Raw genomic sequence first — 25,966 nt, forward strand, 5'->3', positions numbered from 1 at the left:
GTAACCTCATTATTCCGTCTGTTACCCCTTAATTCTATCTGTAACCCAATTTTATCCACCTGGAACCCCATTATTCCACCTAAAATTCTTAATTCCCCCTGGAACCCCATTGTCCCACCTGTAACCCCTTAATTCCCCCTGTAACCCCTTTATTCCACCTGTATCCCAATTATTCCATCTGTAACCCCTTAATTCCACCTGAAACCCTTTTATTCCATCTCTGCTTCACCTGCAACCTCATTATTCCATCTGTCACCACTTTATTCCATCTTTAACCCCATTATCCCCCCGGTAACCCCATTATTCCCCCTGTAACCCCATTATTCCCTCTGTAACCCCATTATTCCCCCTGTAACCCCATTATTTCACTTTTTAACCCCATTTTTCCACCTGAACCCCCATCCCAGGTGCCCCAAAGGCAGCAGCTGTCCCCACTCCCCCCCCCCGAGGGTGACACTTCCCATCCATCCCTGCATCCCGATTGTTGCCATGGCAACGCTTTGGGAAGCAGGGAGCTTCATTATCAGTTTCTCTATGGAATTCAAAAAAAAAAAGAAATAAAAACCCCTTCGGATGAAATTTTGTTCTCTCCCCGCTGCCTGAAATGTCCCAGATTTGTCCCTGACCCTTCTGTGTCTGTGGATTACCCAGGGCCGCTTCCCAAAGTGAATTTTCTGAAATTTCAGGGAATTCTGAGGGATCAACCCATCCCAGACTCGGGAATAAAGCACAGAGAGCTGGAAAAAAAAAAAAAATCCCCTCTGGGCCATTCCAAATGCGTGAATTGTTGTTAATTAAACAGCAATCAAGGGAAAAAAAAAAAAACTTCCCCATGGGCTGGGATCAATCCTGCTGAGGTTTTATTCTCTCACAGCCAACAGGGACAAAAAATTTGTTCTGGGATGGGAAAAATCTGATAAATGTTGGAAATCCAAAACCCATTTGCAAAGAAGAGATTTCTCCGATGGCAGCAGAGCAGAGCTGATCGTTGTCAGGGAAAAGAAACACCTGAAATTAATTTAAATAAATTAAACAGCTCCACTTCTGTGAAAAAAAAAAATCCAGGAAAAAAAAGCACCTGAAATTATTTAAATTAATTAAATTGAAAAACAGCATTCCAGTGCTAAAAAAGGAGAAAATATTGGTGTTCAGGACCCCAAAATTCCCCTATTTTTACCCCAAAACAATTCCCCCATTCAGGTGCTGCCAGGTCAAGCTTTGTCCAGAAAAGTTTTGGCAACAGCTCCTGGGAAAGGTCAGAGCTGTTGTTTGGGTTGGTTCGAGGTAAGTTTCCACTTTATTTTTTTTAAGAGATAAAAGAATTTTTAAAGAAACTTTAAAGAATTTTAAAAGAAAACAATTTTAAAAGAATTTTAAAAGAAATTTTAGAGATAAAAGAATTGTTCCGTTTGCCCTGTTAAAATCAGCTTTTCTCAGCAGCAACTCCAAACCACGGGGCACCAACTCTTGGAGATAATTAAACCAAATTAAAGGTGATTATTGACCATGAATGAGCTGCAATAAATGCATCGAGAGGCAGAGAAAAAAAGAGATTTTACTGCAAGAACTTTATTGCACCAGGTTCAAGAGCTGAGCCAGGAGCTGTGCCTCGGGCTCAGTGACACCCCCAGCTCCTGGGGACACCGGGACAATCTGCATTTCCCCCGCTAATTAAGGCTGGATATGATAATTAGGACATCACAAATCAAGGAGGGGAATGAGGGGAGCAGCGGGAAGAATGTGAAGTTGTACATGGAGCATTTAAAATTTGGTTTATTTCATTGTTCTTCAGGAGGATTTGGGGTTTGCATTCAGCTCAGCACCCTCCCCTCTAATCTGAATTCCAGAATTTATCAAATTGGTTTAAAAACCAGGATACCTTTGGCTAAAAATTCCATTTTTTCCTTTGCAGAAAGGTCCATTTTTATTGACTCCTCATGCTCTGAGGGTGGGAGGGGAAGGCAAAGGGCAGAATTGTGATTTCAGCACCATTTCCCTCCCTCCCCAGGGCAGCACCCACCCCAAAAAACACTCCCAGCTCTCCTTGATCCATGGAAAAATCAAAATATTCCACAGGGAGGAGGGGATTCAGCACAACCTGGAGGCAGGGAGGGTTTGGGGGAGCTCCCCTGAGGGGCTTTGACAAACACTGACATTTTCTGGGTCAATTTATAAAATCTCTGCCAAGGTTGGGATTCCTAAAATTCATTTTCTGTGTTCTGGAAAGGCTCCTGAGGGAGTTTGGGAAAAGGAGAAATCCTGGGAAAGGAGGATGAGGAAGGGATGGGGACGAAACCTGCTGCAGGTACAGCCCAAAAATCCGAAATTTCAAAGTATCCTGAGGGAATAGGGCCTGAAACCTGGATCCAAACCCTTCCAAGGCTGGGTACTGTGGAAAAAATACGGATATTATGGGAAAAATATGGATATTATGGATAAAAATATGGATATAATGGAAATTTACCCACCAGAATGTGCAAGATCACTCCTGGGGCAGGGCACTACAAAAATGTGTCTGGTAGGAACAGCGTGGCCTGCTCCTAAGTCCCTTAATTTATTCACTGGCAGCCCCACAAAATCCAAATTTTTAGGGTTTGCTGATGAAGGGTATTAGGATTTTGGGGTGGAAATTGCGATTCTCCCTCCCAAAAACCCCTAAAACAAATAAGAAGGCAATCAGAGGCTCAGCTGAGAAAATTCCCCCTCACACCAAGTGAGGCCTTCCCTCAAAATCCCAATTCCCTGTGCTCAGCAAGGTGGATCCAAACCCTTCCAAATATGGATATTATGGAAAAAAGATGGATATTATGGGAAAAAATATGAATATGATGGAAAATTATCCAGGAAAAGGTGCAAGATCGCACCTGGAACAGCCAAAATCAAAAACATGTTTGGTAGGAGCAGCCTAGCCAAAATGGCTCCTGAAATCCTTCAATTTGCACCCCAACAGCCCCACTAAATCCAAATTTTTAGGGTTTGCTGATGAAGGGTGTCAGGATTCTGGGGTGGGAATTTGGATCCTCCCTCCCAAAAACCCCTAAAACAAATAAGAAGGCAATCAGAGGCTCAGCTGAGAAAATTCCCCCTCACACCAAGTGAGGCCTTCCCTCAAAATCCCAATTCCCTGTGCTCAGCAAGGTGGATCCAAACCCTTCCAAATACGGATATTATGGAAAAAAGATGGTTATTATGGGAAAAAATATGAATATGATGGAAAATTATCCAGGAAAAGGTGCAAGATCGCACCTGGAACAGCCAAAATCAAAAACGTGTTTGGTAGGAGCAGCCTGGCCAAAATGGCTTCTGGAATCCTTCAATTCGCACCCCAACAGCTCCACAAAACCCAAATTTTTAGGGTTTGCTGATGAATTGTGTCAGGATTTTGGGGTGGAAATCCAAAAAACCCCAATAAAAAAGAACTGGAGGCTCAGCTGAGAAAATTCCCCCTCACACCAAGTGAGACTTCCCTCAAAATCCCAATTCCCTGTGCTCAGCAAGGCTGGGAATGTGGACAGCAGCAAAAAAAAAAAAAAAAATCAAAATAAAAAAGCCTTTTCCATCTTTCTGACAGAGAAATTATTTTTAAACCCTTGTCTGAATCGCCCCTCGCTCACCCAGGACACTTTGGAACATCAGTCTTGTGTGGCAGGATGGATTTTCTGTCTAAAATTAACATTTCAGCCGAATTCTTTGGGTAAAAATCAGAGTGACACACACAGAGAATCACACACACTCCCAAAAAACAGATTCACCACAGGGTTTAGGCAGTGAGGGTCCTGTTCAAGCCCCCCAGGAGTCAGAATTCCATGGGAAACATCCCCCAAAATCCCTGGGATGTGCCCAAAAAGGGGCTTAAGGCTGTCAGGCTGTTCCCAGCCAGCTCCTCCTCGTGTCCCTGGTTAAAAACAAAAAAATTTCCTTTTTTTAAAGAGTTTAAAAAGGAATTCACATCTCAGGAATTCACATTCCTGGCTGGGGGTGCTTTTCTCACCTCGAGAAAATCCTTTCTGCACAAGGCAATGCTCTGCTGCTTTTCCTTAGACATAAAGTTGACTTTATTTCTTTTCTTAAAAAGTTAAAAATACAGAAGGTTCAGAAACTGCTTTTCTCCTTGCAGGTTGCAGCTTAAGGAGAAAACAATCCTTCACTGAAATGTTTCTCTTAATTGGCTTTTTTATTATTATTATTATATAATTTTCTAATTTTGGGGTTTTTTTCCTCTCAATCATCATCACCCTTTTTTTTTTTTAAGGACAGAGGTTGAGGAGCACTGACTCCACCACTAATTTAATGACATTTTTTTTTCTTTTTTTTTTTTTGATTCCAGATTCACATTTCCAGGTGCCAAGAGTCCAGAGAAGAGCCCCCCGCTCACTTCTGCCTTCCTTTTGAGATCAATATTTTGGTTTTTGTGTTTATTTATTGAACACAGCAGTGACCGTTGGCATCTTTGAAGCGTAATCTCATCTTGGGCCGGTATTTCTCCAGATAAAGCAGCTGTTTGGAATTGAAAGCTCCCCTCCTTTTCCTAAAAAATAAACCACAAAAAAATGTAGATATCAATGGAAAAAAAAAAAAAAGCACCTTTATGTTCACTTCAGGCAGAGCAGTTTTAATTTTAATTATTTTAATAATATTTTATATTTAATGATATTCAAAATGTATTGAAAGCTCCCCTCCTTTTCCTAAAAAACCACAAAAAAGATGGATATCAATGGGAAAAACCCACATTTTTGCTCACTTCAGGCAGAGTAGTTTCAATTTTAATTAATAATTATTTTAATAATAGTTTTATATTTAATAGTATTCAAAATATATTAAATAAATATTATTGAAAGCTCCCCTCCTTTTCCTAAAAAAACCCACAAAAAAGGTGGACATCAATGGTAAAAAAAAAGCACCATTTTGCTCACTGCAGGCAGATTTTCACCTCACAAAATTCAAAATATTTGAGCTTTTTCTTCACATTTAAACCCAAATTTTAATGAGACATTCTTTATTTTAGGATAAAACTCATTAAAAAACCTTAAATCTCTTCCTTAACAGGTTCAGGCAGGTGAAAAAGCACAGAATAAAAGATTCCTGGGGAGGAAAAAAAAAAGAAGAATTTCCACTTACTGCCTTATAAACTGAACTGCATCCTCATACTTCATTCCACATTCAATGAGAGCGAGCGCCACCAGAACGGGAGCCCTGCAGGAACAAATCAATATTTAAGGGAGAAGCACAGAAATAATAAATAATAAAGAAATAATAAATGGAATCCTTCACATTTCATCCAATTCCTCTCCCCAAACAAGCACTGAAGGGTTTTTTCCCTCAGTGTTTCCCACACAAAGGTGTTTTGCCCAATGTAAAATGACTTTTTTTTGAAGGATTCTGCTGGCAAAGGAAATAAAAATCAATAGCAGCTCTTTAGTGGTTGGGGTGTGAGAATAATTCTGGGTTTTATCTCACTTTAACCTCATTTTCTGGCTTTTGACATCTCCTAAATGCTTCTGAGTGTGGAGTGAGCAGTGCAGACACTGAGCTATGGCTTTAGAGATATTTCTATATTTTTCTTTTTTAACTAATTCTGTCAAGGAGCAGCGAGAAGCAGAATTTTCTGCTGTGGGATCTTCATTTCAGAAGTCACTTACAGGTAAAAAAATGGGGTTTTAACACCCAGGAATCCCCAAATAAATTGAAATTTCTCCACCCCACAGTGCAAGGGTCACCTCTAAGGGTGGTGTGAAGAATTAAAGAGGTGCCAGAATTGGCCAATTCCTGTGGGTAAAATAGCAAAATTCAGGAGGAATAACTCCTATTGTTACCCTGCACCTGAATAAATACAATAATTATAAATAATACCTGAATAAATTATAAATACCTGACTATTATAAAATTTATATTATAATTCTAAAATTATAAATACCTGAATAAATTAAAAATAATACCTGAATAAATGCAATTATTCATTCTCCAAGGGGGAATTTGATCAATTCACAACACTCTGATTGACACAATTCATGATTGACACAAGGGTCCTCCAAGGTTTTTAATCAGTTATAAAATAAATAAATTAATTCATATAATGTATGAATATGCTGTATACATATATTAATGTCATAATTAATTATTAAATTAATGAATTAATTAATATTTTTAACCTGCATTAAGTGCCTGTTGTTTGCATGACACAAATTTGATGTTGGTTTAAGTTATTTGGGAAAAAGCAAAGAAAGTTTGTTAAACACCTTCCTACCAAATACATGAAATCTATTATTATATTTATTAAATTTATTATTTAATATAGTTAAATAATTATCTGAATTATTATATAAATGATATTAATTTATTAACAGAAAATTTAATAATAATTATATTGATTTCATATTTAAATTTATTATTTAATATAATTAATCAATTAGTGGATTTACTATTAATCATTATATTAATTATATTGATTTATTGACATATAAGTATTAATAATTATATTTAGTATTTATATTTACTATTTAATATAATTATTAGTTGATTTACTATTATTATATTAATTATATTAATTCCTTAATATAAAATTGTTAATAATTACATTTGTTCAGTACTGAGATTTATTAATAAACTTAATATGGAATTGTTTATTTATTTTAACTAATAAATTTAACTTAATATAATTAAATAATTCTTTGACTTACTATTATTATATTAATTATATTGATTAATATAAAATTGTTAATAATATATTAGTTCCGTATTTAAATTTATTAATAAATTCAACACAAATTTATTTATTTAACTAATACATTTAATATAACTAACTAATTAGTTGATTTACTATGAATCATTAAATTAATTATATTGATTTATTCACATAGAATTGTTAAAAATTATATTAATTTAGTATTTAACTTTATTATTTAATACAATTAAAAAATTTGTTGATTTACTATTATTATATTAATTATATTGATTCAGTGATACAAAATTCTTAATAATATATTAATTTAGTGTTTAAATTTATTAATAACATATTTACTACAGAGTAATTTATTTAATTATTTCAATTTAGAAATCTAATTTAAATTTAATACAATCAAACAATTAGTTGCTTTAATATTAATTATTAAATTAATAATATTGGTTTATTAACACGTAATTCTTAATAATTACAATAATTTTGGTATTTACACTTATTATTTAATATACTAAATTAAAAATGCCAATTAATAATAAATTTAATAATAAAATAAATTCTATTTTATTAAGATTTTCATTAAATTTATTATATTTTAAGCCAATTTGCAGGCACTGACCTTCCCAGCCCTGCCACACAGTGCACAGCCACGCAGCACCCGGGCTCCTCCCGAAATTTGCTTTTCAAAAGGTTCAGCCAATCCTCCACGATCTGGCTGGGGGGTGGTGCTCCATCATCAAACGGCCAGTCCTGAGGGGAGAAAATCCTTTAAACCCACCAATTCTGCATTTAATTAAAAAAAAAAAAGGATAATAAACACAATTTTGGGGTATTTTTCAGGTTTGCAGGTGGATAAAATGCAAAAATCTGGCTGGGGGTTTGGTGCTCCATCATCAAACGGCCAGTCCTGAGGGGAGAAAATCCTTTAAACCCACAAATCTTGCATTTAATACAAAAAAAAAGAGGATAATAAACACAAAAAAAAAGGATAATAAACACAATTTTGGGGTATTTTTCAGGTTTGCAGGTGGATAAAATGCAAAATTGAACGTTTAACAACCATTATCTGGCTGGGGGGGCGGTGCTCCATCATCAAACGGCCAGTCCTGAGGGGAGAAAATCATTTAAACCCACCAATTCTGCATTTAGTACAAAAAAAAGGATAATAAACACAAAAAAAAAAGGATAATAAACACAATTTTTGGGTATTTTTCAGGTTTGGTGGATAAAATGCACCACTGAATGTTTAACAACCATTATCTGGCTGGGAGGCTGGTGCTCCATCATCAAACGGCCAGTCCTGAGGGGAGAAAATCCTTTAAACCCACAAATCTTGCATTTAATACAAAAAAAAGAGGATAATAAACACAAAAAAAAAGGATAATAAACACAATTTTGGGGTATTTTTCAGGTTTGGTAGATAAAATGCACCATTGAATGTTTAACAACCATTATCTAGCTGGGGGGCTGGTGCTCCATCATCAAACAGCCAGTCCTGAGGGGAGAAAATCCTTTAAACCCACCAATCCTGCATTTAGTACAAACAAAAAGGATAATAAACACCAAAAAAAGGATAATAAACACAATTTTGGGGTATTTTTCAGGTTTGGTGGATAAAATGCACCACTGAATGTTTAACAACCATTATCTAGCTGGGCGGGCAGAAAGGTGCTCAAATAATGGCAGAAATTCACATTTTTTGCTGTTGAATGGATAGCCACCATTAAATCCAGGCTACATTAAATATCAATAATCAAAAATTTATATTTTTGCCATGGAAGCAGCTTCCATTTTTCCTCACAGAACTTTCCTGGAATTTCACATCTTTCCTTTCGGGCCCAAGCACAACATCCCACAGTTTATAATTTAGATGTTGGGAGTGCTGGAAAAGGATGTAAAGGGAATAAAAATAGTATTTAGTAATTATAAAATAGTATTTTATAATTATTTATCACTTTTCTTTAGATGACTGTGATGTATTTTAGCAGCAAAACTCATGGCAGGGTCCTGGATTATTCCACAACTTCTGAAAATGGAAGAAAATTGTTTTAAAAAGAGACCTCTCCCCTCTTTAGGACTAAAAATAAAAATCTCTTTTCTAGAGCACTTTAAATGTGCTGTGAGGTGGGAACTCAGTAAAAAAAACCCCAAAATACCAAAATAATTTTATATGGGATTAATTCACCGAGCCTGAAGAGTGCAGAGAAATCCTTTGTTAAAGTACTTGGAAAATTAAAAATATCTGGGACAACACAGCAAAGGGAAAGGCCACAGGAATAAAACTACAAATCAGAATTTGTTCTTTCTAATAAAAGGTTTTTATGGGGTTTTCCAGCCGATCCCACAGTGCTGCTGGGTTATTTCAGGTCTGTGGCACCCCCTGTCCCAGGAAGAGAGGGATAGACAGCAGGATGCCGCTTTTAAAAAAGGATTTTCTGTGTTTAATTGAAATTCAACCTTTTCCTTCCTATCCACACAACTCCTGAATCAATCCCAGCACCGATAAAATAATTCTGGTATCAGGGATGGAATTGCAGCAAAGTTTTGCAGGAAATTTTCCTTATTCTGAGCTCTGCCACCTCTGGGTTGCTGTTGGACAGGGGAATAAAACCAAATTATGAAGTGCGCAGTGATTAAAAACCAGGATTGCACAAATGGGAGAGGCAGGAAAGGAATTTATAATTTTTTCCCTTTTTTTTGGGGATGGCACAACAGCAACACAGGTGGTGAAGTGACAGAAGTTTGAGGTGATAAAGAAGTTTTTCCTCAAAAATCTTGGATTTAGGAACTCCAAGGAATTCCCATCTCCCTGTGCCATCCTCATGGTGGCTCTTGGGGGGCAAAAAAGGGTAAAAAATCTGATTCAATAAATTAAAGAGTGAGAAAAAGACAAGGAAATATCCCTTGGATCATGAAGATTAATAAAGACACCTGTGGAAGGCAAAAAGTGCCAAAAATCCCCTCAGGAAAAAGAAAATACTGAAAATGAACAATGCCACCTGTGGAAGGCAAAAAGTGCCCAAAATCCCCTCAGAAAAAATAAATTTTAGATGAACAAAGTCACCACAGCCCTTCTGGAAGCCAAAAATCCTCTCAGGAAAAAATAAAAATACTGAAGATGAACAAAGCCACCTGTGGAAGGCAAAAAATCCCCTCGGGAAAAAAGAAATACTGAAGATGAACAAAGCCACCTTTGGAAGCCAAAATGTGCCAAAAATCCCCTCAGAAAAAAAAGAAAATATTGAAGATGAACAAAGCCACCACAGCCCCTCTAGAAGTCAAAAATCCTCAGAAAAAAAACCCCAAAATTTCCTGGTTTTCCTGATTTTGTGCAGCCCAAGGAATTAAATCAATCCCTGCGGGGAATTGCCTCAGGAACAGCTCATTCCCTCTTTTCTGCCATCGAAATAAAAACTCTGGAGCCACCACATTTTACCCATGACCCAGGTTTGCCAAAACATTTCCATTTTCAGGGCTTCCACCACATTTTTGACCTCAGCAGTGCTAAAATAGCCATTAAATGGTGCTAAACGAGGCACTAATCTTGCCCCAGGCTGTGATTTTAATGTTGAATGTTATTTTTCACAGGCAAATATTAGCCTGAAATAGTGAGGTGTTATTTTCTCAGCTGGGGGTTACTCAATCCCATTTCAGAGCAGCAAGAGGACGATTCTGGCTGGAAAATAAAAAGCAGGAATTCATGGGGAAAAGGAGCTGGATTTATCTCCCTCCTGGAGCAGCGTCCTGAAGCTTTTTAGGCTGAAATATCTTCAAAAAGGAGATTTTGCTCTCCACACCAGGGCAGCGCTGCAGCAAACCCCATTTCCAGTTTTGTTTTTAAGCAAAGCTTCCTCAAAGTGCAGCTTTCTGTTCAAAATCGAGGTTTTAAAGCTTCCTGAGAAGCAAAAAACTTGAATTATTTTAGAAATACAAACTCCAAGGCCTGGAGAAGGTGGGAATTCCATCCCTGTCTGCCCTGGGAGGAATTTCCCCTCTGGAACAGGAATTCTCTCCCAAGCCCCAGCTTAACCCAGGGCTCAGAGGGATTGCACAGCACAAATTTAATTTAATTTCATTTAATCCTCCCAGCCCTGAGGAGTGTCCCAGTGTCCTCTGGAAGGAGGAAAATCACAATTCCAGAGGGCAGCCCTGCAAGGAGGGACTTTTCCAACCACGTGGATGCCTGGAACTGGAATAAAAGCTCAGCAGGGCTGGAAGCCAGGAAATCTGGCCTGCACGTGGAATTTGCACTGATATGCCACAATAAAATTATTTTCTCCTCATGGAAAACTGCAGGAGTTTTCCATGTTTTTGGGGTATTTTTCTGCATGGAAAACTGTAGGGGTTTCCCTGTGGAAGCCACAAAACCTGGCTGACCTGCACATGGAATTTTCACTGACATGCCAGGATAAAATTTTCTTTTCCTCATGGAAAACTGTATTTTTCCTGTGGAAACCAAGAAATCTGACTGACCTGGATGTGGAACTTAATATTCCAGGATAAAAATTTTCTTCTCCATGAAAAAAAAATTATTTTCTCCTCATGGAAAAATGCATTTTTCCTGCAGAAGCCAAGAAACGTGACTCACCTGGATGTGGAATTTTCATTGATAAGCCACAATAAATTTATTTTTCCCTCATGAAAAACTGCAGGAGTTTCCCTGTGGAAGCCACAAAACCTGGCTGACCTGCACATGGAATTTTCACTGACATGCCAGGATAAAATTTTCTTTTCCTCATGGAAAACTGCATTTTTCCTGCAGAAGCCAAGAAACCTGACTCACCTGGATGTGGAATTTTCATTGATAAGCCACAATAATTTTATTTTCCCCTCATGAAAAACTGCAGGAGTTTTCCTATGGAAGCCACAAAACCTGGCTGACCTGGATCTGGAATTTGATATGCCAGGATAAAAATTTTTTCTCCTCATGGAAAACTGCATTTTTCCTGTAGAAGCCAAGCAACCTGACTCACCTGGATGTGGAATTTTCATTGACAAGCCACAATAATTTTATTTTCCCCTCATGAAAAACTGCAGGAGTTTTCCTATGGAAGCCACAAAACCTGGCTGACCTGGATCTGGAATTTGATATGCCAGGATAAAAATTTTTTCTCCTCATGGAAAACTGCATTTTTCCTGTAGAAGCCAAGCAACCTGACTCACCTGGATGTGGAATTTTCATTGACAAGCCACAATAATTTTATTTTCCCCTCATGGAAAACTGCAGGAGTTTTCCTGCAGCTGAGCCACGAAAAGCTGCAGGAAGGCTGAGGTGCAATACAACACCAGGCTGTTATTACTCACTCCAACAAAATAAACTGATTTTATCAGTTACTCTAATAATTCCCAAGTATTGCCTGGAAAAACACAGCCTGGAAGCTCAGGGTGAGCACACACCTCTTAAAAAAACCTCCCTGGGTCAGGCAGACACCATTGCACAATGAAATGGGAGTGAGCAGGGCAGGAATTCCACCTGCTGAGCCCCACTCAGGGTCAGGAGGGGATTTTGGGAGGAATTCTTCCCTCTGAAAATGAGGAGGGGTTTTTGGGATGGGTATTCCACAGAATTTTTGGCTGCCCATGGGGTTTTTGGGATGGATTTCCCAGAGAATTTGTGGCTGCTCCAAGAGAATTCAAGGCCAGATTGGATTAATCTGGATATTGGGAGTGTCCCCCAGGCCATGGAGTGGATGAACTTCAAGAATTCCAACCCAAAACATTCCAGGATTCCATGATTCCCTCCTTGCACAGAAATTTGTGGCAACTCAGGGGTCAGGAAGGGTTTTTGGGATGAATTTTTCACAGAATTTGTGGCTGCCCCTGGGGTTTTTGGGGTGGATTTTCCACAGAATCTGTGGCTGCTCCAAGAGAATTCAAGGCCAGGTTGGATTAATCTGGATATTGGGATAGTTCATCCACACTCTGGCCAAGGTGTGGATGAATTTTAAGGATTCCAACCCAAAACATTCCAGGATTCCATGATTCCCTCCTGGCACAGAAATTTGTGGCAACTCAGTGGTCAGGAAGGGATTTTGGGAGGAATTCTTCCCTCTGAGGATGAGCAGGGGGTTTTGGGAATGGATTTCCCACAGAATTTGTGGCTGCTCCAAGAGAATTCAAGGCCAGGCTGGATCAATCTGGATATTGGGAGTGTCCCTGGCCATGGTGTGGATGAGATTTAAGAATTCCAACCCAAAACATTCCAGGATTCCATGGTTCCCTCCTGCCACAGAAATTCGTGGCAATTTGTCACCCACAGGCCCAAACGTGGCACTTTCTGTAACAGCAATGAGAGGGAATTTTATCCACATGCTAAGAAAACAAAAAAATGCTGTCAGGTCAGAGACAAGGACCAAACCAAGCTTCAACCACAGGGCTGAGCACCAAATATCACCAAAATAATCCCTAAAAAACACACACAAAAATATCTCAACAAATCCAAAACCACACAAAAATCCATTGAGTTTTTTAAACCCACCTTTACCTGGTGCTACATTTTTTTGGCCATGCTGGACCATCCCCCAGCACTGAAGAGAGATCCCCACAAGTTCTAGAGGTGAAAATTCACATTTTTAGCCAGTTTTAAAGGCAACTCACTAGAACTTGGATTCCTTCTTTCTCGATTGGAGCTTGATCGTAAGTGGCATCACAAACTCGCACCAAGGTTGTCACCCCATATTTCTTCAGCTCCTTGAAGAGAAAATAAAACACTGAATAATGAGAAATCTCTTTTTATCAGCTAGAAAAATCAACATTTTCCACTTTTTCAGGGCACCAAAGTGAGTGCACGTGGAAGGATAAAATTTGTGAGGAAATTTAAGAGACAGAAAAAATAAGAAATGTTTCTGAGGGGGAAAAATGTCACCCTGTACTCCTTGAAGAGAAATAAAACACCTGAACACTGAATGAGGAGAAATCTCTTTTTATCAACTAGAAAAATCAGTATTTTCCACTTTTTCAGGGCACCAAAGTGAGTGCACGTGGAAGGATAAAATTTGTGAGGAAATTTAAGAGACAGAAAAAATAAGAAATGTTTCTGAGGGGTAAAAATGTCACCCTGTACTTCTTCACCTCCTGAAGAGAAAATAAAATACCTGAGGCACTGAATAATGAAAAAATCTCTTTTTATCAGCTATAAAAATCAACATTTTCCACACTTTTAGGGCACCAAAGTGAGTGGACACGGAAGGAGCAACAGATAAAATTTGTGAGGGACAGGAAAAAAGAGAAACGTTTCTGAGGGGGAGAAAATTGGAATTATGAGAGGAAAATTGCAATTATAAAAGTACTAAAATAGCTGTTTAAATGCTCCATGCAGCTTCTTCTCCTCTTTAAATAGAAGCTGGGACTGTTTGCTCCAGCCAGTGTTGACATTTGGAGGAACAGAACACACACCCCACCACGCTCCAGCTTCCTGGTAATGCACTAAAAGTAGCACTCAGTGCCAGATAAAGAACCAGAGGATCAAACAAAAGCTGCTCCAGCTCACTCTGAAGGCTCAAAAATCAGAATTTTCTCTGCTGTTTGGGGTGGAATTGCACCTCAGAATTAGCAGGAATATCCACTGAAGAGTGATGGAAAAAGAGAAAATTCTAAATAAAAACTCTCAATAATTGGGGTGTTGGAATCCTAGATGATACTGTGGGGAAAATGTGAAAAATAAAGACAAAAAAACCTTAAATTTCCTTGCAGATGTGAGGAAGGACTGGTCAGCAATTCCTGGCCAGGAATTTTCAGGAATTTGGGAATTTTTGGACTCATTATTGTCCCAGGAGCAAATCCTTGGTGGCAAGGTTTGTATCCCAAAATTGAAGCCCATCCAAGCCAAAAAATGCAGGAATTGAGAATAAATCCTTGAATTTCCTTGCAGAGGTTTGGAAGGACTGGTCAGCAAATTCCTGGCCAGAAATTTTGAGGAATTTGGGAATTTTTTGACTCATTTTTGTCCAAGGAATAAATCCTTGGTGGCAAGGTTTGTATCCCAAAAAAATTCAGGAATTGAGAAAAAAATCAGCATTGATTCTCATATTGTGAAGAGAACGTGAAAAATAAAAGACAAAAAAATTCTAAATTTCTTCCAGAGATGAAGGAGGAGTGTTCAGCAGATTCCTGGCCAGGAATTTTGAGGAATTTGGGAATTTTTGGACTCATTTTTGTCCAAGGAGCGAATCCTTGGTGGCAAGGTTTGTATTTCAAAATTGAAGCTCATCCAAGCCAAAAAATGCAGGAATTGAGAATAAATCCTTGAATTTCCTTCCAGAGATGAAGAAGGACAGGTCAGCAGATTCCTGGCCAGGAATTTTGAGGAATTTGGGGATTTTTTGGGCTCCTTACCTCGATGAACTTGCTGAGGGTTGCATTGGTTGGGTTGTGAGTGATCAGGAAACGCAGATTTTCATAAGTAATTTCCACGGGGGCTGGACGGTTCATAATGGCAAAAAAATCGTGTGAGGGGCCAAAAAATAAAAGTAAAACCTCCAAAAAATAATAATAAAAAAATCAAAATAAAGGGGGGGGGGGCAAAATAAAACAAAACAAAACAAAAAAAATCAATGACCTTGGAAACGTTTCACAGCAGAAAACATCAAAAAAGAGCACGAATAATTCCTGGGATTGATCAGAGCTTGCTTTGATGGGTTTGTTCCTAGAAAAAGCAGGTTTGCTTCCAAATCCTCAGTTGCTGGCAGGGTGGTTTCCTTCAGGCTCCCCAAATTCCCAGAGCAGAGCACAGGCAGGGCAGCCTGTCCTGCATGGAGGCACTGGTGAGGTGAGGGCAGGGGTTTGGTGTTTCCCTGGGCCAGGAATCTGCTGCCAAGGGCCAGGAGAAATCCCATAAATCTGAGCCGGCTCCAGGAGTCTTGGAGGGGGGAAAATAATCAAAAAAAAAAAAATAAAAAAAATGGGGAATTGTGGCAGCACAAAGAGGTTGGGGAGCCCCCTGTGAGCTCACTTGGCAGCCAGGGTGCTGTGCTGGGCCTGGCAGAAGTCTGCCCTGACGCTCAGAATCGCCATAAATGTGCCAAGGATCCTCCAACAGAACACCTGCAAAGGGGAAAACACAGGGAAAAGGGTTGGTGGGTTGTGCTCCCAGCAGTGATCACAGCCAGAGAAAGTTAAATTAAAATTATCATTAAAAAATAACCAAATAAATCCAAGTTCGGATAGGTCTAATCATAAATATTGTGAATAAATTCAAATTAAAATAATCATTAAAAAAAACCCCAAAAAATCAAAGTCCTGATAGGCTTAATCATAAATATTGGGAATAAACCCAAGTTCAAATAATCATTAAGAGCTCTTTGTTCCATCCTTGATTTTTGCCCTGGAATTTGTATCAAATCAGGGCCATTTTTAAATAGAAGAGGGAATTTCACCCCGATTATTTCAAAAGGCAGTTGTACAAACAATTTTCCAAATGGTTAAAATTGGAATATTTCATTTCCATGTGTGCAAGGAGCCAGCAGCTTCCAGGAGTGACACCAGCTCCCCTTCCCACAGGAATATTCCTGAAATATTTAATTAGCTCCCAGCTCAGGAGTGATTAAAAATGTGGTTTCAATAAAACACTGTATTTAAGGCTGAATAAAGTTATTTCCAGTAGCACACATTGCTAATTTAAAAAGTTTGGGTTGCTGACAGATATTGAGTTCAAATAGAAAAATCATGATTCTAATTAAGAAAATTAAAAATTTTGTTTACAATTTTGATTTTTCTAAGCAAATATTTGAAAAATTCTCCATCCCTGTGTCACCAAGAAAATTTGAATACAAAACCACAACAGAAGCAATGAGGATAAATCGTAACCAGGTGTGTGGTGGCTTTGCAGGTAAGGAACTTGTGTTAATTTTCTGTTCAGATTTTCTAATCAGAAAGTGAGATAAGGAATGGAGAGGAACCCAAAATGATGAGGCTGGGCTGGGAAAGGGAGGGAAAGCAGAGAGGCAGCAGGGCAGGACAAACAGCTGGGGAGGGACAAACAGCTGGGGAGGGACACACAGCTGGGGCTGCCAGGATGGACCTGGATGCAGCTCCTGGTGAATTGGGAAATTCTGATCAATCCTGGTGTGAGCTGATCAATCCAGTTGTTATCTGATCAATCCATGTGAGAATTGATCAGTCCAGGTGTGATCTGATCAAACTAGCTGTTATCTGATCAATCCAAGTCCCACCTGATCAATCCAGGGGCCCCCTGATCAATTCAACTGTTATCTGATCAATCCAGGTGGGATCTGATCAATCCAGGTGGGATCTGATCAATCCAGGTGCCACCTTATCAATCCGGCTGTTACCTCCCCAATCCAGCTGTTATCTGATCAATCCAGGGGCCTCCTGCCCCATCCAGGTGCCACCTGATCAATCTAGCTGTGATCTGATCAATCCAGGTCCCACCTGATCAATTCAGGCGCCACCTGCCCCATCCAGATCCTACTTGATCAATCCAGGTGCCCCCTGATCAATTCAACTGTTATCTGATCAATCCAGGAGTGACCTGATCAATCCAGGGGCCCCATCCAAGTGCCACCTGATCAATCCAGGTGCCATCTGATCAATCCAGGTGCCCCCTGATCAATCCAGCTTTTACCTGATCAATCCAGGTCCCACCTGATCAATCCAGGTGTGATCTGATCAACCCAGGGGCCCCCTGATCAATTCAACCGTTATCTGATCAGTCCAGCTGTTATCTATCAATCCTGGTGTGACCTGACCAATCCAGGGGCCATCTGATCAATCCAAGTGTGACAAGATCAGTCCAGTGTGATCTGGTCAATCCAGATATGATCTGATCAACCCAGGGGCCCCCTGATCAATTCAACTGTTATCTGATCAATCCAGGTGGGATCTGATCAATCCAGGGGCCCACTTGATCAATCCAGCTGTTACCTGCCCCATCCTGGTCCCACCTGCCCATCCAGGTGCCCCCTGCCCCATCCAGCTGTTATCTGATCAATTCAGGTGCCCCCAGCCCCATCCAGGACCCATCTGATCAATCCAGCTGCCATCTGCCCCATCCAGGTGCCCCCTGCCCCATCCAGGTGGGAAGGATTTTGGGATTTTTTAGCTGAACACACTCTCAGATCCCTCCCCTCACTCCCAGCCCGACCGAGGTAAATCTGAGAGGAATTTCTTCTCAAAACCGAGCTGGAAAGCTCTGGGAAGGGCAGGCATTAAGCAGCATAAATTAATTAATCAAGGTGACAACTGATCAGGAGAGACATTAATTATTGCTGGAGATGGCTGGGAGTGAAACCCCAAAAATCCACAATCTCCAGTTTAGGATTCCTAAATGTGAGATTGCAGCAGAGCCAGGAGAAAGGAAACCCAGGGAAAGAAAACGTGAGGGGAAAGGAAACCCAGGGAATGACAGTGTGAGGAAACCCAGGGAATGAAAACATGAGGAAACCCAGGGAATGAAAATGTGAGGAAACCCAGGGAATGAAAACATGAGGGGAAAGGAAACCCAGGGAATGAAAACGTGAGGAAACCCAGGGAATGACAACGTGAGGGGAAAGGAAACCCAGGGAATGAAAACGTGAGGAAACCCAGGGAATGAAAACATGAGGGGAAAGGAAACCCAGGGAATGAAAACATGAGGGGAAAGGAAACCCAGGGAATGACAACATGAGGAAACCCAGGGAATGAAAACGTGAGGGGAAAGGAAACCCAGGGAATGAAAACGTGAGGGGAAAGGAAACCCAGGGAATGACATTGGTGAGGAAGGAAACCCAGGGAATGACAGCGTGAGGGGAAAGGAAACCCAGGGAATGACAACGTGAGGAATTCCCAGTTCCACCACGAGGAACAGCCCAGAACAGCTGCAGCCTGCAGGGAATGCAGGGAATGCAGGGAATGCAGGGATTGCAGAACAGGATCCCCCTGCAAAGGGAACCACCGGGATCGCCTTTCCAGCGTCCCCGGGCACAGGATGCACAGCACGGCTGCTAATTTGTTATTGAGAATTCAAGGGAGCCTGGGGAGGGCCTCAGGCAATCCCAAATCATTCATTCTGTTCCTCTGAGGGAAGACAAGCAATCCTAAATCATTCTGTTCCTCTGAGGATGAGCAATCCCAAATAATTTTGTTCCTCTAAGGGACAACGAGCAATCCCAAATCATTCTGTTTCTCTGAGGGAGGATGGGCAATCCCAAATCATTTCATCCCTCTAAAGGAGGAAGGGCAATCCCAAATCATTTTGTTCCTCTGAGGGCCTCAGGCAATCCCAAATCATTCTGTTCCTCTAAGAGAGAATGAGAAATCCCAAATCATTCTGCTCCTCTAAGAGAGAATGAGAAATCCCAAATCATTCTGTTCCTCTGAAGGAGGATGGGCAATCCCAAATCATTTCATTCTTCTAAAGGATCCCAAGTCATTCTGTTCCTCTGAAGGAGGATGGGCAATCCCAAATCATTTTGTTCCTCTAGAGGAGAATGAGCAATCCCAAGTAATTTCATTCCTCTAAGGGAGGATGGGCAATCCCAAATCATTTTGTTCCTCTAGAGGAGAATGAGCAATCCCAAGTAATTTCATTCCTCTAAGGAAGGATGGGCAATCCCAAATCATTTTGTTCCTCTGAGGGCCTCAGGCAATCCCAAATCATTCTGTTCCCCTAAGGGAGGATCCACATTGAATTCCTGAGCTGCTGGATTTTCCTTTTCCCTGAAATCTCTGCAACTTCACACATGAAATCGGCCAGAAACAAAAAAAAAAAAAAAAAAAAAAAAAAAAATATTCTAAAATATCCTCTCAAGGAGAAAAAAAACAGCTGGAATTGAATGGTTCAGGGTGAACTCCGGGCTGAAGGAAGCTTGCTCAGACTGCCACGTGCCTGCAGAGGGGTGAGGTCAAAAAATGTCACTGATCCACCCTGTCCACCCCCTCCCAGTCCCTCCCAGTCCCTCCCAGTCCGGGGCTGACTCACTCGTTTCCTCTGCAGATACGGATCTGCCCCAGCAGGAACAAGAAAGCCTCACAGAAGCCTCGAGTGACACTCGGGAAATGGTGACAATTGTCAGCTGCCATTCAGGAAATGGTGACAATTGTCACCTCATGGAGGGGACAGGGCTGAGGCAAAGGTGCCAGAGCTGGGCTGGATCCCTGAGTGGGAAATCAGCTGGGAAATTCATCCTGGATGGGAAAATCACCCAGGGAAATTTAACCCGGATGGGAAAATCAGCTGGGAAATTCATCCTGGATGGGAAAATCAGCTGGGAAATTCATCTTGAATGGGAAAATCAGCTGGGAAATTCATCCTGGATGGGAAATTTAACCTGGATGGGAAAATCAGCTGGGAAATTTAACTTGGATGGGAAAATCACCCTGGGAAATCCACCTGGATGGGAAATCAGCTGGGAAATTCATCCTGGATGGGAAATCAACTGGGAAATTCATCCTGAATGGGAAAATCACCCTGGGAAATCCACCTGGATGGGAAATCAGCTGGGAAATCCACCTGGATGGGAAATCACCCTGGGAAATTCATCCTGAATGGGAAAATCACCCTGGGAAATTCACCTGGATGGGAAAATCAACCTGGGAAATTCATCCTGGGAAATTCATCCTGGGAATAGCTGGACACTGCCACAGCTCCTCCAGGAAATGCTTCATGCTCTTCCCTGTTGATGCTGCTCTGACATTGGGATTATTCTTTATAAAAACACCTTCTCCACCCATCACTTTAGTTTTTAAAGGACATGTTTGAATGGTATTTGCATTCCATACCCAAAAAGTTGAAAGTTGCTAAAAGTGTTTGAAGCCCGAGTTGTTTAAAGTGTTTGAAGTCAAAAGCAAAAGGCTCTGCTAAAAAAAAATAATTAAAACTTGAGCTCCAATCCTGTCTAAAACTTGAGCTACAATCCTGTCTGATTCAAGTGAAATCAAAAATAACTCTCAGCAATAAGTGTGGATACGGATCTGCCCCAGCAGGAACAAGAAAGCCTCGAGTGACACTCAGGAAATGGTGACAATTGTCACCTCATGGAGGGGACAGGGCTGAGGCAAAGCTGCCAGAGCTGGGCTGAATTCCTGACCGGGAATGGATGGAAAAATCACCCTGGGAACAGCTGGGCACTGCCACAGTTCTTCCCTGTTAGTGCTGCTCTGACACTGGGATTATTCTTAAAAAAAAACACAAAACACCTTCCCCACCCATCACTTATTACCGTGTTTCAATGGTATTTGCATTCCATACCCAAAAAGCTGAAAGTTGCTAAAAGTTGAAAGTTGCTAAAAGTGTTTGAAGTCCAAGTTGTTTAACGTGTTTGAAGTCAAAAGCAAAAGGCTTTGCTGCTAAAAAAAATTAAAACTTGAGCCACAATCCTGTTTAAACCACGGATTACATCCAAGTGAAATCAAAACAACTTGCAGCAATTTGTTTGCAACATCAAGAAGTATTTTTCCTAAAAATCAGAGGGCTGAGCTGTCTAAGCTGGGCTTTGAAAACAAGGCCCTGCCTAAACATCCTCACACGAAATATCAAACCCAGCAGCAAAAGCCATTAACGAGCGGAGCAGCACTTGAAAAGCGACTCCAGAAACCAGCAGCGAACACACAAAGTGCAGAGCTGAGTCACTCCCACCCCGATTCGAGTTTCCATCGGGCTGACAGCCGAGCCTGGGGCTGCCTGATAAATGTCCCTGCCCTCCACAAAGTCCCAATTGTTCCCGGGCTCGGCCCCATCCTCGGGGTTTTCAGCACAGAGATGAAGTTTCTTAGAGAAACCAGAGGTAACAAAAAGCTCCGAGTAACAGCAGAGCCAAGCCGGGAGCTCTGAGGGCTGGGAAAGGAGATTTCACACCCAGAACCAGCACGGAGAGGGGAGATGATAGCGGGGCACAGACGCTGAGGGGATTTGCGATTTCTCATTTGAAAGAGCGAGCTCCATTGTTTCATTTCATCATTTCCAATGTTCTCAGGAGCTGCCACAGGAACCAGAGGCACCCACAGCACCCACACCACATCCTGGCCACCCTTTGCCTTCCCTTCCTGCCCCGTCCAGCCTCAGAAATGGCACCCCAAAAAACCCTTCACCCCTCACACATCACCTCGAGGTTTCCCTTTTCCCACCCACACAAGAATCAGCAACGCCCCTGTGCCCCTAAAAATGGGGTTTTCCTCCCAAAATACACAACCCACAAAAGTAATTTGGAATTCTAGCAACAGTTCCAGGTGACTCCAGTGGACTTGGGAATTAATTCCACAGCTTCTCTGGGAATCCCATCCTTCATCACCTCACTGGGAATTCTTCCTTCCCTCACCTCCAAATTTCTGTCAGTGTTTTTGGGGTGGAAAAGGAAACCTCGAGGTGGCTGTAAAGGGTGAAGGGTTTATTTTTGTGTTTATTTTTCAGCCTCAGAAATGGCACCCCAAAAAACCCTTCACTCCCTTTTCCCCACCTCAAAAAATCCCCAGATTTATCAAACTTCTTCCCCAGCCACACAAGAATCAGCAACGCCCCCGTGCCCCTAAAAATGGGGTTTTCAAAAATGGGGTTTTCCTCCCCAAATACACAACCCACAAACATAATTTGGATTAGAACAGTTCCAGGTGACTCCAGAGGACTTGGGAATTAATTCCACCCCTCATCACCTCACTGGGAATTCTTTCCCACATCCAAATTTCTGTCAGTGTTTTTTGGGTGGAAAAGGAAACCTCGAGGTGGCTGTGAAGGGTGAAGGGTTTATTTTTGTGTTCAGGGCTGGAAAAATGTTCAGGACTGAGGGGTGACATTTCTCAGGGTGGAGGGGGGCAGGAAAGGAAAAGGGAGAGCAGGATGTGGAGGTGTCCTTCTCATCCTGGAATTCCCTCTCACCCTGGAAATTCACCCTGAAAATTCTCTCTCATCCCAAAATTCCCTCTCATCCTGAAATTCCCTCTCACCCTGAAAATTCATTCTGAAAATTCCCACTCATCCCAAAATTCCCTCTCATTCTGGAATTCCCTCTAACCCTGGAATTCCCTCTCACCCTGAAAATTCCTCCTGAAAATTCCCTCTCACCCTGGAGTTCCCTCTCCCCCCGGAATTCCCTGCTGGCCCTGCTCCACAGGGAACAGCCCTGCAATTCCAGAGGGGACAAAGTGCAGGCAGGAGCACCCTGAGCTCTGCCCTGCACTGAGGAAGAGGAGGATGCATCTCTGCAGGGAATTCACCTCTCTGAACTTCAACAGTTTGGTTTTTTTAGGTTTTTTTGGTTTTTTTTTTTTTTTTTTTTGTTTTATTTTGAATTAAAAATCACAACCAGACCCACATTCCTCACTCCTACCTTCCCTCCAGCTGAGTTGATTAAATCCAAGTTGAGTCATGAGGAGACAGAGTTTTCTGGCTGCTGCTAGTGGTGGGTTTATCTTTATTTATTTTATTTTTTTATTTAATTTTTTTCTTTCTCCTCTCCTTCAAATCCTAACTGCAGCTCTGAGTCAGCCCCTGCCTGCTTCATTCGGGGAGTTTCGAGGCGAGTTTCCATTTCTACAGGAGCTTTCCAAAGCCAAATTTCTGCCTTCCTCCTCCTCCTCCTCACCCCGAAACCGGCAGAGAGCACACACACAGTGCCCCCGGGAGAAAATGCAGAAAAATCCCTTCGTCCTTTATAGGTCGCCTCGAGGTTTTCCTTTCTCACCCCCAAAAAAAATCCCCCAGGTTTTATCAAACTTGTTCTTCATGTACACAGGAATCGGTAACAGCGCTCTCCTCAAAATACTGATACAAATGTCCCCCAATACCAGATAAAAATAAAATAGAAACGAGATAAAATTCCCCCCAAAACCAGGTGCAAATTCCCCACAAAGTTAGGTACAACCCCCTCAAAAATCAGGTAGAAATTCCCCCCAAAACCGGGCATAAATTCTCCCCCAAAACCAGGTATAAATTATCCCCAAAGCCAGGTGGAACCCCCTCAAAAGTAGGCACAAATTCCCCCCAAAACCATGTAAAAATTGCCCCCAAAAACCAGGTGCAACCCCTTCAAAAACCAGGTATAAATTCCCCCCAAAACCAGGTGCAAATTCCTCCCAAAGTCAGGTACAACCCTCTCTAAAATCAGGTAGAAATTCCCCCCAAAACGAGGCGTAACCCTTTCAAAAACCAGGTACAAATTCCTCCTAAAACTAGGCACAAATTCCACCCAAAACCGGGTATAAATTACCGCCAAAACCAGGTGCAAATTCCCCCCAGAAACCAGGTGCAAATTGCCTCCAAAACCAGGTGCAAACTCCTCAAAAACCAGGCACAAATTTCCCCCCAAAACCATGTAAAAATTGCCCCCAAAAGCAAGTGCAACCCCCTCAAAAATCAGGTACAAATGCCCCCAAATCCAGGTGCAAATTCCTCCTAAAACCAGGTGCAAACCCCTCAAAAACCAGGCACAAACTCCCCCCCAAAACCATGTAAAAATTGCCCCCAAAACCATGTAAAAATTGCCCCCAAAACCATGTAAAAATTGCCCCCAAAACCAAGTGCAACCCCCTCAAAAATCAGGTACAAATGCCCCCCAAAACCAGGCGCAAACTCCCCCCAAACCCGTGTAAAACTTCCCCCCAAAACCAGGTACAAACCCCAAATCCAACCCTGTTTCTATCCCCCAGGAAATGCCCCCCTTTCCTGATCGTCTCCCCAAAACCGGCTGCAAGGGGGGGACCTGGGGGACCCCACAACGCTGGGGGTGGACACTGAGCCCCCCCAAACCCCACAGGTGAGGGAGGACCCCCTAAAACAGCCCTGCAAGGAAATGGGAACCCCAAAACTGCAGCTCAGGGCCAAGGTCCCCAACCTCTGGACCCCCAAAGCTCAGGAGGGACCCCAAGGTCTGAGCTGCGCCCAAATCCCCCCCTGGCACACAGGGAGCCCTCAAAGCCCCCCCAAACAAACCCCACAGGCCGGGAATTTCCTCTACAACAGGAAGGAGTCCCCGAGTGCCAGGGCAGAGCCTCGTGGAGCCCCAAATCCCCTCCAAATCCCCCTGGAGCCCTCAGGGAGCCTCCTGCACCCTCAAGCGTTGTGGAGCCCCAAATCCCCCTCCAAAGGAGCCCTGGAGCCCTCAGGGAGCCTCCTGCACCCTCAAGCCCACCCCAAACCAACGCCTCAGCTTCCCGCAGCCCTAAAACCCTCCCCAGAGCACAAAACCCCTCCAAAGCACCCGCAAGGCCTTGAGGAGACTCTCCAGGCCAGCGAGGCCCCCTCAGAGCGGGGAATCCCCTCCAAACACACCCGGGATTCCCCTCCCCGTTCCCCGGGGCCTCCGGCCTGCCCCGATCCCCCCGAAGCGCCTGGGCTGCCGCCTCACCGTGGGCATTGAGCGGGCCGGGGGCCGGGCGGGGTCGGGCAGGGTCGCGGGCGGGCGGCGGGGCCCGTGACGGGGCTGGGGCTGCGCTGGGCCCGGTCCGGCCGGAGACACCGAGAGCCCGCGCGCCGCCACACGGCTCCTCGCGCACAGGCCGCGCCCCCCCCTCCCGCCCGCCGCGCCGTGGTACGGCCCGCCCCTCACACCCACGGCCGCCACAGTGGTACGGTCCGCCCCCACACGCCCCGGGGCAGCGCGCTGGGCGCGACCATTGCAGGCGTGGAGAGAGGGGTGGGGAAGTGAGAACGGAGGGCTGCGTGAGGAACTCGCAGCACTTTGCAGTGTCTGGAGGGGCCTCCAGGGAAATCCTTCGTCACGAGCTGCAGTGATAAGACAGGCAACAATAGAGGTTAGGTACTGGGAGGAAGTTCCTCTCTGTGAGCGTGGCGAGGCACTGGCACAGGGCGTGGAATGCCCCGAGCCTGGAATTGTTCGCAGCCAGGTTAGATAATACCTTGAGCAACCCGTTCTAGCGGGTGGTGCCCCCCTCTGCACGCATCCTTCCATCCCGCTGCTTTTATAGCAATTCCCCCTCATATCCCATGGTACAGGCCTCTTCCCCCCCTTGGGCACTGGTATAGCCCGGGGGCGACTCGTCTCTTGGTACATCCCGGACCCCCCCGCAGCCTTCCCACACTTGGACCGGCCTTCTGGCCGCACGTGCACACGGAGCCTTCCACGCCAGCATCCCCCCCCCCGCCAGTGCAGTGGTACAGCCGGCTCCTCCCCACTGCCGTCAGTGGTTCGGTCCGCCCGGTGGATTCCCACGGCTTCCGCTTCCCTGAGCCTGTGGCGGGACCGGGATCTGGGAACCGGGATCTGGAGACCGAGGGACCACACTGAGCCCTCACAGCAGCACTACCCCTGTACCTCAGGGCAGCGCTGCGACCCGGGCAGGCCAAATCTCGGTCCCCATGGCCTGGTCCCGGTTCCCCCTCAGCCCCTTCCCGCCCCTCAGCGC

At 43.0% G+C, this 25,966-nt stretch overlaps 1 protein-coding gene across 3 annotated transcripts; it reads right to left on the reverse strand.

The window, feature by feature from the left end:
• Positions 1–1,549: 1,549 nt before the first annotated feature.
• PTP4A2 (protein tyrosine phosphatase 4A2) lies at positions 1,550–25,034 on the reverse strand. Of its 3 annotated transcripts, XM_063177228.1 has the most exons (8): positions 24,949–25,034; positions 15,627–15,718; positions 15,234–15,533; positions 15,011–15,093; positions 13,274–13,366; positions 7,296–7,426; positions 5,119–5,193; positions 1,550–4,528 (listed from the first exon to the last, which is right to left on the reverse strand). In XM_063177228.1, exons 3-8 carry the CDS (start codon positions 15,508–15,510, stop codon positions 4,420–4,422), a joined length of 768 nt encoding a protein of 255 aa, XP_063033298.1. In that variant the 5' UTR covers positions 15,511–15,533; positions 15,627–15,718; positions 24,949–25,034; the 3' UTR covers positions 1,550–4,419. The 3 variants fall into 3 exon arrangements, with proteins under 3 accessions (XP_063033298.1, XP_063033301.1, XP_063033299.1); XM_063177231.1 differs by having other exon boundaries at positions 15,011–15,718; XM_063177229.1 differs by lacking the exons at positions 1,550–4,528; positions 5,119–5,193; positions 7,296–7,426 and adding an exon at positions 7,908–7,976 and having other exon boundaries at positions 15,234–15,718.
• Between the last annotated feature and the right edge of the window lie 932 nt (positions 25,035–25,966).

Source organism: Melospiza melodia, chromosome 27, assembly GCF_035770615.1.
Source record: "Melospiza melodia melodia isolate bMelMel2 chromosome 27, bMelMel2.pri, whole genome shotgun sequence".
Taxonomy (NCBI): domain Eukaryota; kingdom Metazoa; phylum Chordata; class Aves; order Passeriformes; family Passerellidae; genus Melospiza; species Melospiza melodia.